Below are 15,775 nucleotides of genomic sequence, written 5' to 3'. Positions count from 1 at the left end.
AGTGTACACAGCTCCTTATACGACTTATCTGTGGGTTTCACTGGAGCCAGAAGATTCTTCATGAGGCTGTAGGTCGGTGCCCTGCAGACCGTGAGGAGGACCGCTCTCCTTTTTGCAGTGCTTCCTTCTCCATCCAGCTCGTTGGCTACAAAGTACTGGTCAAGCCGTTCGACATAGGCTTCCCAGTCCTCACCCTCCGAGAACTTCTCCAGGATGCCCACAGTTTGCTGCATCTTTGCATTGGATTCGTATACTCGTCGCCAGTTATTGTGTTCCTAACACAGATGAGACTGCTCACAGGGAGGTTAAAATAACAGTGACCTCAGTCTTTATTAAGACACTCCAGAGCGAGGAACAGGCCTTCGGGGCCGGCTTATATACAGTGCTCCCAAGGGATGCTGGGATCCCTTGAGACTTTAGGGGAGTGGCGGAACATGGGAGTGCATGCTTTACAGATACACAACACCTCCATACTCTTCTGATCTCTCCAACTGGTGGAAAATATCATACTAACAGGCTGAAATCAGATTAAAACTACAAACTCATATTTCCTACATTAAAAAAATGACCGCACTTCAAATTTTATTAAAGTGCTTTAGGATGTCCTGAGGTTGTGAAAGGCACCATATAAATGCAAGTCTTTCTTTATATAAGAAATATGATTATACCAACACAAGAGCCAATCAGTAGATTAGATAGAGTGCAACACTTCACTTTAATTTATGCAGTCTGTTCAAAACAATAAAAGCTCTAAAGCGTTTGCAGTATCCTTCACTAACTTTCTTTCCGATCTCCCCTAATGAACTTTCCAAGCTCATCCTGGCCACGAGACCCACTTCCTTTGAACCTATTCCCACCAAACTGCGGACCACCCAACTTCCTTTTCTGTCTTCCATGTTAGCTGACATTGTTAACGGTTCTCTCTCCTCAGGTCCTGTGCCCCTCCCCCTCAAATCTGCTGTCACCACTCTCCTCAAAAAATCAATAATCGACCCCTCCGTTCTTGCAAACTACCACCCCATCTGCAACCTTGCTTTCTTCTCCAAAGTCTTTGAATGCGTTGTTGCCTCCCAAATCCATGCCCATCTTTCCCGCAATTCCATGTTTGAATCCCTCTAATCTGACATCCTTTGTGACTGTGACAAAGGCAAACTATCCCTCCTTGTCCTTCTTTACTGGTCTGCAGCCTTTGACACGGCTGACCATTCTATCCTTCTCCAACGCCTCTCCACCGTTGTCCAGCTGGGTGAGACTGCACTTGCCTAGTTCCATTCTTATCTATCTAATCGTAGCCAGAGAATCACCTGCAACGGCTTCACTTCCCACCCCCACATTGTTACCCCCCCAAGGATCTATTTCTCATCGACATGTTGCCCTTGGCGACATCGTCCGAAAACACGGAGTCAGTTTCCACATGTAAGCTGCCGACACCCAGCTCTACCTCACTATCACTTCTCTCAACCCCTCCACGGTCTCTAAATTGTTACACTGCTTGTCTGACATCCAGCTCTGGATGAGCAGAAATGTTCTCCAATTGAATATTGTGAAGACTGAAGCCATTGTGTTCAGTCCCCGCCATAAACTCTGTTCTCTAGCCACTGACTCCATCTCTCTCCCCAATCTCTGTCAGAGGCTGAATCAGACTGTTCGGTACCTTTGTGTTATATTTGACCTTGAAATGAGCTTTTGACCACATATCCGCAGCATAACTAAGACCACTTATTTCCACCTCCGTAACATTGCCCGTCTCTGCTCCTGCCTCAGCTCATCTGCTGCTGAAGCCCTCATCCATGCCTTTGTTACCTCTAGACTTTGACTATTTCAACGCACACCTGGCTGGCCTCCCACATTTTACCCTACGTAAACTAGAGGTAATCCAAAACTCAGCTGCCCATGTCCTAACTCACACCAAGTCCCGCTCACCCATCACCCCTGTGCTCGCTGACCTACATTGGCTTCCAGTTAAGCAACGCCTCGATTTCAAAATTCTCATCCTTATTTTGAAATCCCTCCATGGCCTCACCCCTCCCTAACTCTGTTATCTCCTCCCCACCACCACCTCCCCTCCCCCCACCCCCCCTGCCACCGAGATGTCTGCACTCCTCTAATTCTGCCCTCTTGAGTATCCCTGAATATAATCGCTCAACCATTGGTGGCCGTGCCTTTTGTTGCCTCGGTCCCAAGCTCTGGAACTCCCTGCCTAAACCTCTCCGCCTCTCTACTTCTCTTTCTTCAAAATGCTCCTTAAAACCTACCTCTTTGACCAAGCTTTTGGTCACCTGCGCTAATTTCTGCTTATGCAGCTCGGTGTCAATTTTAAAAATCTCATTATACTCCTGTGAAGCTCCTTACTATATTAAAGGTGCTATATTAATACAAGTTGTTGTTTAGTACTTTTGGACTATACATCCATGTTGAAAAGCTTTACTTGAGATATGAAGCCCATGTAGGTCCTTGATTGCTTCTGAATCAAATAGGGATACAGTAAAATAGGAAAACCACGTGCACCAAACTCTTTATATTTCTTTTTCCCTTTGTCTGAACTATTATAAAGGAAGAATTTGAAAAGTATTCTTCCCAGATATTCACTGATTTATCTGCTGTTGTGGCAGCCCGGAGACAAAAGGAATGTACAAATGTAAAGAATAATTGTAATCGAGTTTCAATGGATTTTTTTTACAAGAGCAGCAGCAGCCCAGGCTGATTGTGTGGAGCCCGGAGCAGCACAACTTTACCTGTCAGCTCCTGCTCGACTGGATTGCCAGCTGATACTACTGTCCTAAGATGATAAACCGGATTCTGTGCACGCCGTAAGATCCTGATTTGCATTTTAAACAGGCTTACTGCCTGACTCAGGTGGGCTCTACAAGTGCCTAACAGTAAGCCCAGGTGAGTATAGCATCGGCCAAGCGATGGCTGAAACAGGCCTTTTAATTGTTTCCTATTGTCGGGGTGCTATCTCCCTGTGGTTGACCTCAAAATCTACCCCAATATCTATATATTGTACATATACTTTCTAAATATTTTTGCAATGAATGTTTAATTGAAATATATACAACCACGTCTTCATGCAAAACTGTATTTTTGAAGTTAAGAGTGCTTTTCATGAAGGAAATGCATAAATAGCATTATTGCTGTGTGTCAGCCTGTCTATAGATAATGGGTAGGCTGCTTGGAGAACTTAGTCATGATCTCTTTGTTTCATTGGTCTTGCTGATATGCATCTCTGAATGTAACAGCAACAATTTAGATGAATATTTTTACCAGAGAACCAGCAGTATAACACTGGCAGTTAGTACCTTAAATTCATAGGATTCTTCAATTATGATTTCTAACTTTGTATTTTCTCCGAGGACAGGACGGCCCATTTCAGCTATCCGCCGTTCTTCCTCATCTTTGTTTGATACGGCCTGATTATCTTCTGTATCACCTGCAATACAACCATATAACTAGATATCAACAGAAACAAATAAACTGCAGAGATAGTATTAAAACAAAATACTTCCACATAAAACTAACATTTTTATTTGTACACGCTACAACGTTACCAAGCTGTCTGCAAATCACATACACTTTACTGCACTTACCATATCTGAAAAATGTAATTGCTTCCCACACTGCTCCCTAAATTTAGTCCTATTCTACATGACACACACACTTGTATATATAATATTTACATTGTATATATATATAATTTTTAAATTACAATATTCTTAAAAATTATTTTTATTAGCATATTAAAACACATCTTACAAATAATCTGGCTAGTGCAATAGGCCATATTGTAATTTTCTCAATTGCACATCTAGTAACAAACCACATAGATAAAAGGATGATCCAGATCAAGAAAGACACAAGACACTACATTTTTCATAAAGGACAGGTTAGAATTGAAATGCTTTGCACGAAAGATCAGAGAGGAATGAATAAAAAGCTTTGAAATGAACTTGCTGGGACATTATGGAAGATGCTTGTGGATGGCAAAAAGCTGACTGGTAAAGTCTTTAACTAAAAATCTCTAAGTATCAAAGCATTTTCTTTATCATCATCTTTATCATATGCTTATAAAACTAACATATGTATTGTCTATCAATCTTCAGATCCTTCGTGTCTATACAAAGTTGCCAGTGCAAGAGGCCAAGTTTCGGCCTGAGTTGCTCCTGTTTTTTTGGAGCAATTGGTTTAGAATGGAGTATCTTAGAAATTGCAATTCTCGGCATTTAGTTTGCTCCAGTTCGAGTCAGTTAGAACAGTTTCAGTTTGGAACAGATTTTTTTTTTCAAAAGGGGGCGTGTCCAGCCACTTACGCCCGTTTTGAAAGTTTAGGCAGCGAAAACATACCCCAAACTAACTTAGAATGGAGTAAGTGTAGATTTTTGTACGCTCAGAAAAACCTTATGTACACTTAGAAAATCAGGCGTAGGTTACAAATCAAGCGTAGGAAAAGGGGGGGGGGTTTAAAGGGAAGTTTACAAACATTAAACACTTCAGTTTTACAAATAAAGAGCCATCATCAATAATAAATGATAAATAAATCAATAAATCAACCAATAAATCAATCAAAAAAAATTAATAAAATATAAAAAAAATTTAAAAAATCAATAAATAAAACATTTTCTACTTACCGACTGCAGCACCGGGAGTCCTCCAACAGAGTGCTGGGATGGCCCCCCCAGTGTGTCTCTGTCAGTGTCTCTATCTCTCTATCTGTCTGTGTGTGTGTCTCTCACTCTGTCTGTCAGTGTCTGTGTTTCTGACAGCGAGGGGAGGGGGAGAAGGGAGGTGGGGGGGAGAAGGGGGGTGGGGGGGAGGGAGGGGAAGAAGAGGAGGGGAGGGAGGTAGAGGGGGGTGGGGGTGAGGGAGGAGGGGGTTAGGTTAGGGAGGAGGAGGTTAGGGAGGGGAAGAGGGGGGGAGAGAGGGGGGAAGGGAAGGAGAGAGGAAGGAGGGAAGAAGAGAGGAGGGAGGGACGGAGAGAGGAGGGAGGGAAGGAGAGGAGAGTGAACGGCCGGGCCCAAGACTTCGGGCTGGATTTACAGGTAGGTGGTGTCGGGTCTTGGGTCCCGGGTCCGGGGGGGGGGGTGGGATTGCGGACATCCGGGGGGGTTCGCGGAGATCCGGGGAGTAAAGAGAGAGAGAGAGAGAGAGTCGCGGAGGTCGGGGGGGGGGGAAGAGAGAGTCGCGGAGGTCGGGGGGGGGGAAGAGAGAGTCGCGGGGGGGGGGGGAAGAGAGTCGCGGGGGGGGGGGGAGAGAGTCGCGCGAGGTGGGGGGGAAGAGAGAGTCGCGTGGGGGGGGCGGAAGAGAGAGTCGCGGAGGTCGGGTCGCCGGGGGGAGCGGAGATCGGGGGGGAGCGCGGAGGTCAGGTCGGGTCGCCGGGAGTTAGCGGAGGTCGGGTCGGGGGGGGGGGAGGGAAGAGGTCGGGTCGGGTCGCCGGGGGGGTGGGGAGTGGGAGCGGAGGTCGGGTCGCCGGGAGGGAAAAGGGAGGTCGGGTCGCTGGGAGTTGAGGGAGCGGAGGTCGGGTTGCCGGGGTGGGGAGCGCGGGGATCCGGTCCGGGGAGGGGGAGTCAAGTTGGGTCAGGTCCAGTCAGGTGGGAGGTGAGCCTTATGCACGCAGCCCCAGTGAGGCCATTCAGCCAGGGCTAGGGACTGCGTGCTTTGGGCCCCTCCCACAGTTTTGGGCGCCTGGAGCTACTGCACATGCGCGCCCACTGTAGCGCGCATGTGCAGAGGTCCCGGCACTGTTTTCAGCGCAGGGACCTGGCTCCGTCCCCCACAGCTCATGCTGCGCCGCGCTCAGCTCCAGAGGACCTGCAGGGAGCCGGAGAATAGGTGAGTTTTTTTTAAGCGCACTTCGTGGCGCGAATAACGGGGGTCCAGGTCCGGGCTGTGCCGTTTTACGCTCGGCCCGAAACTTGGGCCCCAAAACTCTGAAAACATACCTTTTTCAAAGCAATGTTTCCCTTCTTAGCGTTATATGCTTGTTAATACACTGCTAGGCTGTACAGGATATTTTTATGTGATACTATGTTCTTTCATATATACAAGTAGGTAAAATAAATATGGATAATTGCTGTAGCAATTATTAATTTATAAATACTCTATAAATACAGATTTTCCTCTTCTAGCATCTAGGTGGAAATTATCGCCTGGCCACAGCAGATAGAGGAAAATTGGGCATGCGCAATGGAGCATGCCTATTTCTCTATCCATTTTTAAATTAATGGAAGGAAAATCAGGCAGGCTCCGATAAATATGTGTGATCCACCTCGGCTGATTTTTTTCTCTATGCTACACCCAAGTGATCTTTTACACCCGAGCATAATATGAAGAAAACCTACTCAACTATATCAATTATTCAGTAACATCTCTCAGCCGAACTATTCTGATCACTTAAAAGATAGCGAATGCAATATTAGGACCTATTGGTTGCAAATTATAATCCAGAGTGAGCTGACCTAGTAACTCATGAGCAATGAAGTCATAAGTGAGTTATGGTCAGTTCCAAAATGAAATAGATCCTATCAGACAACTCTTTGTTGTGTCTTCTGTTTACATAAAACATTATGCAAAATAAAAGCAATAAAAAATATATAAGTTTGAACTCTAAATGTGAGGAAAGTTGTTGTGGATTGTGGACTGCTTCCGGTGATGTCCCCGGGAAATGTTATTTTTCTTGCAGTGCTGTCTGCCCTCTGTTGTGACATGATGTTCCTGGGGATGAAGTCACGTGTGATATGAACAATTATACTACATACCTAAAACATGTATATCAAAATATTTATTTTGCAAACAATAACCTGAATCATGAATTTAAAGTATATTCCTCCGTGACATGTCATCAGGTACACCAAATTTAGTTTCAAATACAGATAGGCTTGAATTACTGGTGTACAATGTGTGACAATGCATGTTTGGTTTATTGCCCACTGCAGGCCATCTTTGAAACTGAGTTTCCACACCCACTCAGTTGGACACAAGTACTCAAGAGGACAGTTTAAGAGGCTGAGTACTGGATTACTAAAGAGAAAGGCCTAGGATTGAGTCTCAGGATAGCACTAAGTCACTCAAACCTTCCTACTGTGGGTAGCTTGAGTATTGTCTGTTCTCATCTGGGTCACTCAGTGAGCAGTGGAAGGAAAAATTTGCATTTTGCAGCTCATTTCAAGATAATCATCCTTCCTGGTACCAGCTCACAATGCAGCACTGACAACAGTCATGAAGAGATCCATAGCCCAGTGTCCTGCCTTACAGATGAATGAGAACACATGGTGGCAACTGGCCTTAAAGAAAAGAAATGAGAAAAACCCAACTACTAAAAAATCTTCAAATGTCGGCATTCTAAAATCAATTTTGATTAGTTCATAGAGGAAACCCAAGAGGTTAAATTCCAACTGAATTCTTAAGATTCTAAAGATCATTACAGATGACCCATATAAAGTAATATTGTGATTACTGTGGCTGTATTTTGCAATCTTTAGATCACTAATTTATCTAAAACAAGAACTGGTCATCATAATTTATTAAATAGTAACAGTGTAAATTTTCAATGTTCTGAGGTTTTTAAATTCAAAGTATATAATTAGATCTAGCTATATATTTCTGAAGTATTTACTCACATGTTTAACAGAACAACAAAAGCATAAAAATGATGAACACTATAACAGCCACATTTCTCAAACTCATCTTTGCATCTCAAACCATAATCAAGGGGGTGGAGATTCTCTACACTCGAGTTTCCGCTACCCAGCTCATTACAGACCCAGGGGGAGAAATTCAGGGTGTTTGCACCTGGGCATGGCGCTGTCAACCCCCGGGAAATTCCGCAGGAGTTTAGCGGTAGCGGTAACCGGTAGCACCCCGCTCTGCTGTGCCGGCGATGTCATCACCATACGCAGCGACCCATTTTCGCCTCAGAGCGAAAATTCGGGAGCAGGCCGCTCGCTGGGCAAAATTTAAAGGGGAGGTGGTGCTTTGAAAAAAAATAATCGTCCGACTAATTTGTGGCCTGCTGCATGTTGGATTGCAGGGTCCGTGCCGCGATATTGCAGCCCGGCACTCCGTTTGAGTGCCGGGCTGATGCTATGGCACTCCGCTCCCTGGTGGTCCAAGGTGGTGAAGGGGAGGGCCCTGTTTACGTGGCAGTCCAACCGCATAGCACTGCGCCCCTCACTGATTCCTTCTGTCCCGCTCACGCTCCACAGAGCACGTTATTTTGCGCTCCACTTGATCTTGGGGGCGGTCACCGAATTTAGGTCACGGAGCGGGATTTCCGCGTCTGGAGCAGGATAACACTTTGCGGCTGTTACTGCCCCCAAATGGGGCGCTACGCAATTTCCTCCCCCCCCAGTATATTACTGGAAACAGATAATCTGGGAAAAGTGAAGCGTACCGGCCTCCATTTGGGTGCTAGTCAACATTGTAGCCTCCCGACCTGCAAGAGAACACCTCCGCAGGTTGGGCTATAAAAGAGCTGGAGCGGCGGGCCCTGGAACATTGTGGCTCCCCCCCGACCTGTGAGAGAACAACTCCGCAGGTTGGGCTATAAAAGAAGTGGAGTGCCATACCACTACAACTTGCAGCGCGAGTTGCTCCTAGTTTGCGACGATTTCGAGGTGGGTGACCGGGTGATGTCATCAGGACCCAGGTCGCCGTTTGGAGCGTGGGGAGGAGTATTGGCAGGGCCCAGGTACAGCAGAGGAGCGGGAAGGTCATGGCGGAGGTGCAGTGAGTGACTGAAGCGGAGGAACGATGAGGGATCGCGGCTGAGATTCGGTGGGAGATCATGGCGGGGATTCGGCAAATGTTTGGTGCAGAGGGAGATCGTGGTGGAAGTGCAGCGAGTGTTTTATGGCGGAGGAGTAGTGAGAGATCGTAGCGGAGGTGCGGCAAATGAGGGTACGGGGCCCAGAAGAGCCGATGGCCCGGGGCAGCACAGGGCCGCCCACACTGCAATGTGTGCGTGCACTAGGTCCTGGTTAACCCTTGCCACTGGATAAAGGCCTAGTTCTATCAAGCCCGTGTGGTGGCTGATGTGCAACGGTCACCACACGTTAAAAAAAATCCACGCACAGGCATCGTTCATCCCTTCGATTGGAGTTCAGGACTGCAATATTGGGTCCTTCATTGAACTCGTCCCTTTTGGTGTGGAAGCAAGTCATCCTCATTCGAGGAACCGCCTATGATGATGATGATGAGTCAATCCAAGGGTGGGGTTGAGGCCATGGAATCCTGAAGAAAAGGGAATTGTTTCTCAAAAGAATTGGATCAGCCCCCTTGCCCATGGGGCTGGGAGGGCATGGAGGGGGATTGGCAGGCTGGCAGATGTCGGCGATGCGTCCAGTAATGCAGGACCTCACCAACCCCATATAAATTAGGTACCCTCCCACTGATCCCCCAAGCCCCAGCTGACGTGGTGCTGGAGTACATTGGTGGGCGTGAGCCTAGCATAACCACCAAGATCGTAGCCCGGTGATTATAACTGCTAGCACATTACATGTGAAGAGTTATAATATGAATTCAATTAGAATCAATTTCAAGCAAGTCGGTTTCCAGAGGAATACATCATAAACTGCTTCATTAATGCAGTATTAAGAGGTATTACATATAGGATAATAGACACCCAGAAGTGTAAAATAACGGTTTAGATTGTTCATAAGTCATGGTTAAGTGTTCTAAGTCATTTGAATGCTGTTGCACAAACTTGTATTGAATGTGTTAAAGCCTTACAATGCACTCCAATGTTTTAATTCAGTATATAATCAGGGTCCACAGGATCTTTTCAGTACATGCAGGCCATTTTCTGTGCAACTCCTACTAAATTCTGAGACTGTTGATTTTGTGGTATGTCTATCCAGAGTTTGGGCCTCTCAAAATAATATTTTAGAAATGCCATATACAGTACTAAACTGGTTGCTTTTAGAAAAAAAATGTGCATTTTAAACTGTTGTTTATTGTGCTTAGCCTCTGCGTCGTCATCTTAGCTGTTCATAGTAATGACTGCCACTTTACACTTTGTTGTCTCATGTGAAATGTCATCTAGTCTTAGGTCATGAAGTCTTCGGTAACCAATACCTGACATCAATCTTCCAATCCTGATTCATTTGTAGTTTGTTAATCCCTATTTACAAACTAAATAGAATTTGAGAGTTTATCTAAAACTACAGATGAATAAAGTTATACAGTCCTGACATATATTTCACAATATGCATACTTCAAATGGAGCTAAAGTGTGAAAGTTGTGAAATACACAAGGATTAAAGAGTTACAAATCAATGAGGAATAGAAGGTTGGTGACAGTGACAGCATTTGTAATCCGAATGCTGGGTACATTGGGAATTTGTTCCAACACAATTGGAATGGAAGGAATAATGGGAAAAATGACAGAGGGGAAATTCTGTACAACCACTAAATTCTACAGTGATCTGTGTCCATGGAATTGTTCAACACTAGAGGCCCTAAGTATAACTTAGATAGAATTTACAGCACAGAAACAGGCCTTTCAACCCAACTGGTCTATGCCAGCATTTATGCTCCACACGAGTCTCCTCCCACCCCTCTTCATCTAACCCTATCAGCATATCCTCTCATATATGCTTATCTAGCTTTCCCTTAAATACATCTATGCTATAATAACTTACCAAAAAGTGTATTTAAAATATTTATTAAATTCACTTAAAATATACTTACTGTATTTATTTTGGAATTTGACATCTAAATATTGCAGTAAAATAAATACATAATTTGTCCAAATAGCAGTCAGTTGATTTACCAGTGAATGGAATAGTACAGTATATGGTTAATGTTCAATACATGCAAAGCCTAACATTAATTAAAGGATTATTCTAGTGGCCTTAGTAACATGTACAAATAACTGCCAAAGTAACAAGATGACAATTACAAAGTGTAAAGGAGGATTTTATATTCACTGCAGAACTTTTAGAACATTGATGTAGTAACATAATTATGGTGCTTCATTCCCTTTTGACAGGTTATTACTTCTAATGAGTGAAGTGTGAAATGTAGACTAGTGAATGTGTCAAAAAGGCATTTTTAAGTTATTTAAAAAATGTGCAGTTCCTCTGTGCTAACTGAAGTGCAGCCGGTGATTTACAACACAGAAGTGCTCATTATACCTGCAATGCAGATGACAGTAGATGGGATCGGATTGTCCCTAACATGAACCTTCCTGTAGATAGCAAGGCCTAAAAACATGGAAATGATCCACAGCATAAAATAATTTACCTGTTCAGAACCCATTCACAATAAGAAAACACATTTTTTTCATCTTGTTAGTATCAAATTTTGGGTCAATATAATAGGTTAATAATTGAATTAATTGTTTACTTGGCTTTATTATCTGAATGTTAGAGACCAATGTGTATGAATTTCAAGCTATTATTAAAATCTTATGCCCTGAGACTTTTAGTGCCATGTTATAAACATAAGAAATAGGAGCAGGAGTAGGCCATTTGGCCCCTCGAGCCTGTTCAGCCATTTAATAAGATCATGGCTGATCTGATCATGGACTCAGCTCCACTTCCTGCCCGCTCCCCATACATAACCCTTTACTCCCTTAACACTCGAAAATCTGTCTATCTCCGCCTTAAATATATTCAATGACCCAGCCACCACAGCTCCCTGAGGTAGAGAATTCCATAGATTTACAACCCACTGAGAGAAGAAATTTCTCCTCATCTCAGTTCTAAATGGGCGACCACTTATTCTGAAACTATACCCCTTGTTCTAGATTCCCCCACGAGTGGAAATATCCACTCTGCATTCACCTTGTCGAGCCCCTTCGGTATCTTATATGTTTCAATAAGATCACCTCTCAATCTTTCAAACTCCAATGGGTATAAGCCCAACCTGCTCAACCTTTCTTCATAAGTCAACCCCTTCATCTCAGGAATCAACCTAGTGAACCTTCTCTGAACTGCCTCCAATGCAAGTATATCCCTCCTTAAATAAGGAGACCAAAACTGTATGCAGTACTCTAGATGTGGTATCACCAATACCCTGTACAGTTGTAGCAGGACTTCCTTGTTTTTATACTCCATCCCCCTTGCAATAAAGGCTAACATTCCATTTGCCTTCCTGATTACTTGCTGTACCTACATACTAACTTTGTGTTTCATGCACAAGGACCCCCAGGTCCCTCTGAACTGCAGCATTTTGCAATCTCTCATTTAAATAATAATTTGCTTTTTTATTTTTTCTGCCAAAGTGGATAACCTCATAGTTTTCCACATTAGACACCATCTACCAAATGTTTGCCCACTCACTTAACCTGTCTATGTCCCTTTGCAGATTCTTTGTGTCCTCCTCACAACTTGTTTTCCCACTCATCTTTGTATAAATCTACAATCTATGTACCGATCCCTGTGGCACCACACTTGTTATCGTTTGTCAACTGGAAAATGATCTATTTATCCCGACTCTTATTTTCTGTTAGTCTATCTTCTATCCATTCTAATATATTTCCCAACGACAGATGTTAGGCTAATTGGTCTACAGTTTCCTGCTTTCTGCCTCTCTCCTTTTTTAAATAGGGGTATTACATTTGCAGTTTTACAATCTGCTGGAACCTCGCCAGACTCCAGGGAATTTTGGTAAATTGCAACCAATGCATCCACTACCTCTGCAGCCACTTCTTTTAAGACCCTAAGATGCAGGCCACCAGGTCCAGGGGACTTGTCCACCTTATTTTGCCAAGTACTTTTTCTTTAGTGATAGTGATTGTTTTAAGTTTCCCCCCTTTCCCCGCTTCCCCCCTTCCTATAGCCCTTTGATTATCTACCATGAAGACCGAAGTCTCTGCCATTTCCCTGTTCCCCATTATTAATTCCCTGGTCTCATCCTTGAAGGGACCAATGCTTACTTTAGCTACCCTCTTCCTTTTTATATACTTGTAGAAGCTCTTACTATCTGTTTTTATGTTTCTTGCTAGTTTACTCTTATAATTCATCTTCTCTCTCTAATCTTGGCAACATTGTATGCCATTGTTTTCAATTTGATAACATTCTTTATTTCCTTAGCTAACCACGGATGATTCTCCCTTCTCAAAGTCTTTCCTTCTCACTGGGATATATTTTTGTTGAGAGTTATGAAATATCTCCTTAAATGTCTGCCACTGTTTGTCAACCGTCTTACACTTTAATCTATTTTCCCAGTCCACTTTAGCCAACTCTGCCTTCATACATTTGTAATCGCCTTTACTTAAGATCAGGACACTGGTTTGAGACATAACTTTCTCACCCTCCAATTGAATTTAAAATTCAACCATGCTATGATCACTCTTTCCTGGAGGATCCTTTACCAGGAAATCATTTATTAATCATCTTGTTAGTATCATAACGTGCTATGATGTTTATCTAATATTTAATATTACAGTGTACTGGAAATTCATTTTAGAAAATCTTACCATTGAAGTGTTTTGCTTCAAAATTAAAAAGAGGGTAAAAGGGGAAACAAAAATAAGAGTAATTGAACAACTTAAAAATACTGTAAACTTAAAAAGAACAATTTGGAATTTAAAGAAGGAGTCTAATAAACAGTGTCATACCTGTCTTTGTGAAGGGTCCTAATAGTGACATCAAAAATATTGTTATTGTTCAATATATATTTATATTATGGCAGACAATTTTCATTGAATTTTCTTGGCACAGTTTTAAAAGACAATCCTATCTGGATTGCCCTGTTGATGGGCAACACTACGTTAATCATCGAGTTTATTATTTTCCACTTCTCATGGTAACCATTACATACAAATATTCAAATGACTGTCGAATAGCGTCTAGGTATTGGCTGGCTCACTTGCATTATGTCATTAAGTAAATGTTTCCCTCCTTGGTAAGCTCTTAAAAAAAAAATCTGCGAATGGCTCGGATTTGGAATGCACTGGCTGAGGGTGGTGGAAACAGATTCAATAGTAGCTTTCAAAAGGGAATGGGATAAATACTTGAGAAAAAAAACTGCAGGGGTTATGGGGAAAGAACAGGGAGTGGGGCTAACTGAATTGCTCCTCGAAAGAGCCAGCACCAACTCGATGCGCCAAATGGCCTCTTTTTGAGCTGTACTATTCTAAAATACTATGATTCTATAAGTCCTATCAAATTTAGTTTGAACATATAGTTGGAGGAGAAAAGACTCACTAAGTTTTTATTTGGATTTATTTCTGCCACCAAATAACAGTGGAAATTGATGTGCTGGATTAGCAGTCCCACCAAGCTCTCCCATTATTCTATCCATAGTGCTAGCATAGGAATCTATGAAGCCATAACCTTTCAAAGGATTTGATTAATGTTCAATATCCTTCCAGTTATCTTTCTGTTGATACTACCAGCAACAAATTACATTATGTAGCATTTTCAAGGCTCACATCCCAAGATGCTTTACAGTGGGAGGGGCAGGAGGAAGGAAAGGAAAAAAATAGGAATACGGTAAGAGACAACAAGCCAAAGAGGGAGAGGTTAAGAGGCGTAGCTGAAAGCTGAATGCCTGGTTGAAAAGATGGTTTGAGGAAATTTTTTAAGTTGCAGGAGTATAGGGTGAGAATTCCAGAGGGTAGGACCAAGGCAGCTGAAGGCTCTGCTACCAATAATGGGACAAAGGGAGGGTGGTTTGCACAAAATTCAAAAGATTGAAAGTCAAGGGAGGGTACATTAGACTGGAGGAGGTTGCAGAGACATGGTAGGGCAAGACCATAGAGGGATTTTATCAGGATGAACTGGGGGACTGGATGTCAGTGGAAGTCATCAAGGATAAAGGTGACAGATGAGTGGGACTTAGTGCAGAGCAGGGTGCAGGCAGTTGTGGTTTGGACCAGTTAAGATTTTAAGGAGGGTGGAGGTTGGGAGTGAAAAGGGCATTAGAGAAATCGAGTCTAGAGATAACTAAAACAGGCTAAAGATTTCAGTGGCACTGGGTCCGAGTTAAGGATGGAGGTTGGCAATATTGTGGAAGATGAAATAAGGATTCTTAGTCATGAACAGGATGTCAAGTCTGAGAATCAAACAAGAGGACAAAGTCCGATTCAGTCTCAGTATGTGGCAGGGGAGGAGATGGGGTCAGAGGCAAGGCAGCAGAGTTTGTGGCAGGAGCTAAAAATATTGGGTTTTAGTCTCTCTCTTATTCAGCTAGATGAAGTTCTGACTCATCCATAGCTTGAAGATCGACAGGCACTCGAACAGCACAGAGATGTTCATGGGGTTGAGAGAACTGAAGAGGTACAGCTGGGTATCATTAGCACACATGAAAACTGACCCCATGCCCCTGACCTCATAAACCTCTCATCAGCATTCACTGAAAAAATTAGTCAGGAGAAACTAGTCTGTAGTTTAGGGAGTTGAGTAGGCATCAGCAGATATTCAGTTGAAAGGCAAGGCATGGTTCTAATCTCATCCTTTAAATGGTGTGTTAATTATACTTCCTCATACTTATGTATCACCTTTCTCTGACAATGTCATCAGCAATCTCAGTTTAAATTTAAATATAAAAAAATAACAAATTTAGATAAAAAGTAAGTTAAAGTTAATCAATTCACTTTTCCCCTCTGATTTTCTCCCGTTATCTAGAGGTGATGACTTGGCTTGTGTTACAGTTACACAGGTGGCTGTAGTACTCGACTATCTTGCTTGCAGATCCAAAAGGTTTGTGAACACAGGGGCATGGGGGTCAGCTTCCATATGTATGCTGATAACATGTGTGAATTGAGATGTTTGCCAGGCTATTTGATCATGGGGCCACCTGGTCAAGTCCAGTCCCACCCTCACATGGCATC

At 43.2% G+C, this 15,775-nt stretch overlaps 1 protein-coding gene across 11 annotated transcripts in view; it reads right to left on the bottom strand.

Annotated features, from left to right (window-relative positions):
* Positions 1 to 15,775, bottom strand: part of LOC139267444 (sodium/calcium exchanger 1-like) — a 331,992-nt gene that overhangs the window by 84,987 nt on the left and 231,230 nt on the right. For 4 of the 11 annotated variants that reach the window (XM_070885768.1, XM_070885778.1, XM_070885769.1 and 1 more), the window contains 4 exons: positions 13,559 to 13,576; positions 13,418 to 13,432; positions 11,130 to 11,198; positions 3,300 to 3,430 (listed from right to left, as the gene is read on the bottom strand). In XM_070885768.1, the coding sequence (XP_070741869.1) occupies positions 3,300 to 3,430; positions 11,130 to 11,198; positions 13,418 to 13,432; positions 13,559 to 13,576 (233 nt within the window). The remainder of the gene's footprint in view (positions 1 to 3,299; positions 3,431 to 11,129; positions 11,199 to 13,417; positions 13,433 to 13,558; positions 13,577 to 15,775) is intronic. The other 7 variants (XM_070885774.1, XM_070885777.1, XM_070885773.1 and 4 more) reach the window with 2 other exon arrangements.

Source organism: Pristiophorus japonicus, chromosome 7 (assembly GCF_044704955.1).
Source record: "Pristiophorus japonicus isolate sPriJap1 chromosome 7, sPriJap1.hap1, whole genome shotgun sequence".
Lineage (NCBI taxonomy): Eukaryota > Metazoa > Chordata > Chondrichthyes > Pristiophoridae > Pristiophorus > Pristiophorus japonicus.
Note: the sequence above shows the minus strand (reverse complement) of the source record. Positions and strands in the feature narration are given on the sequence as shown.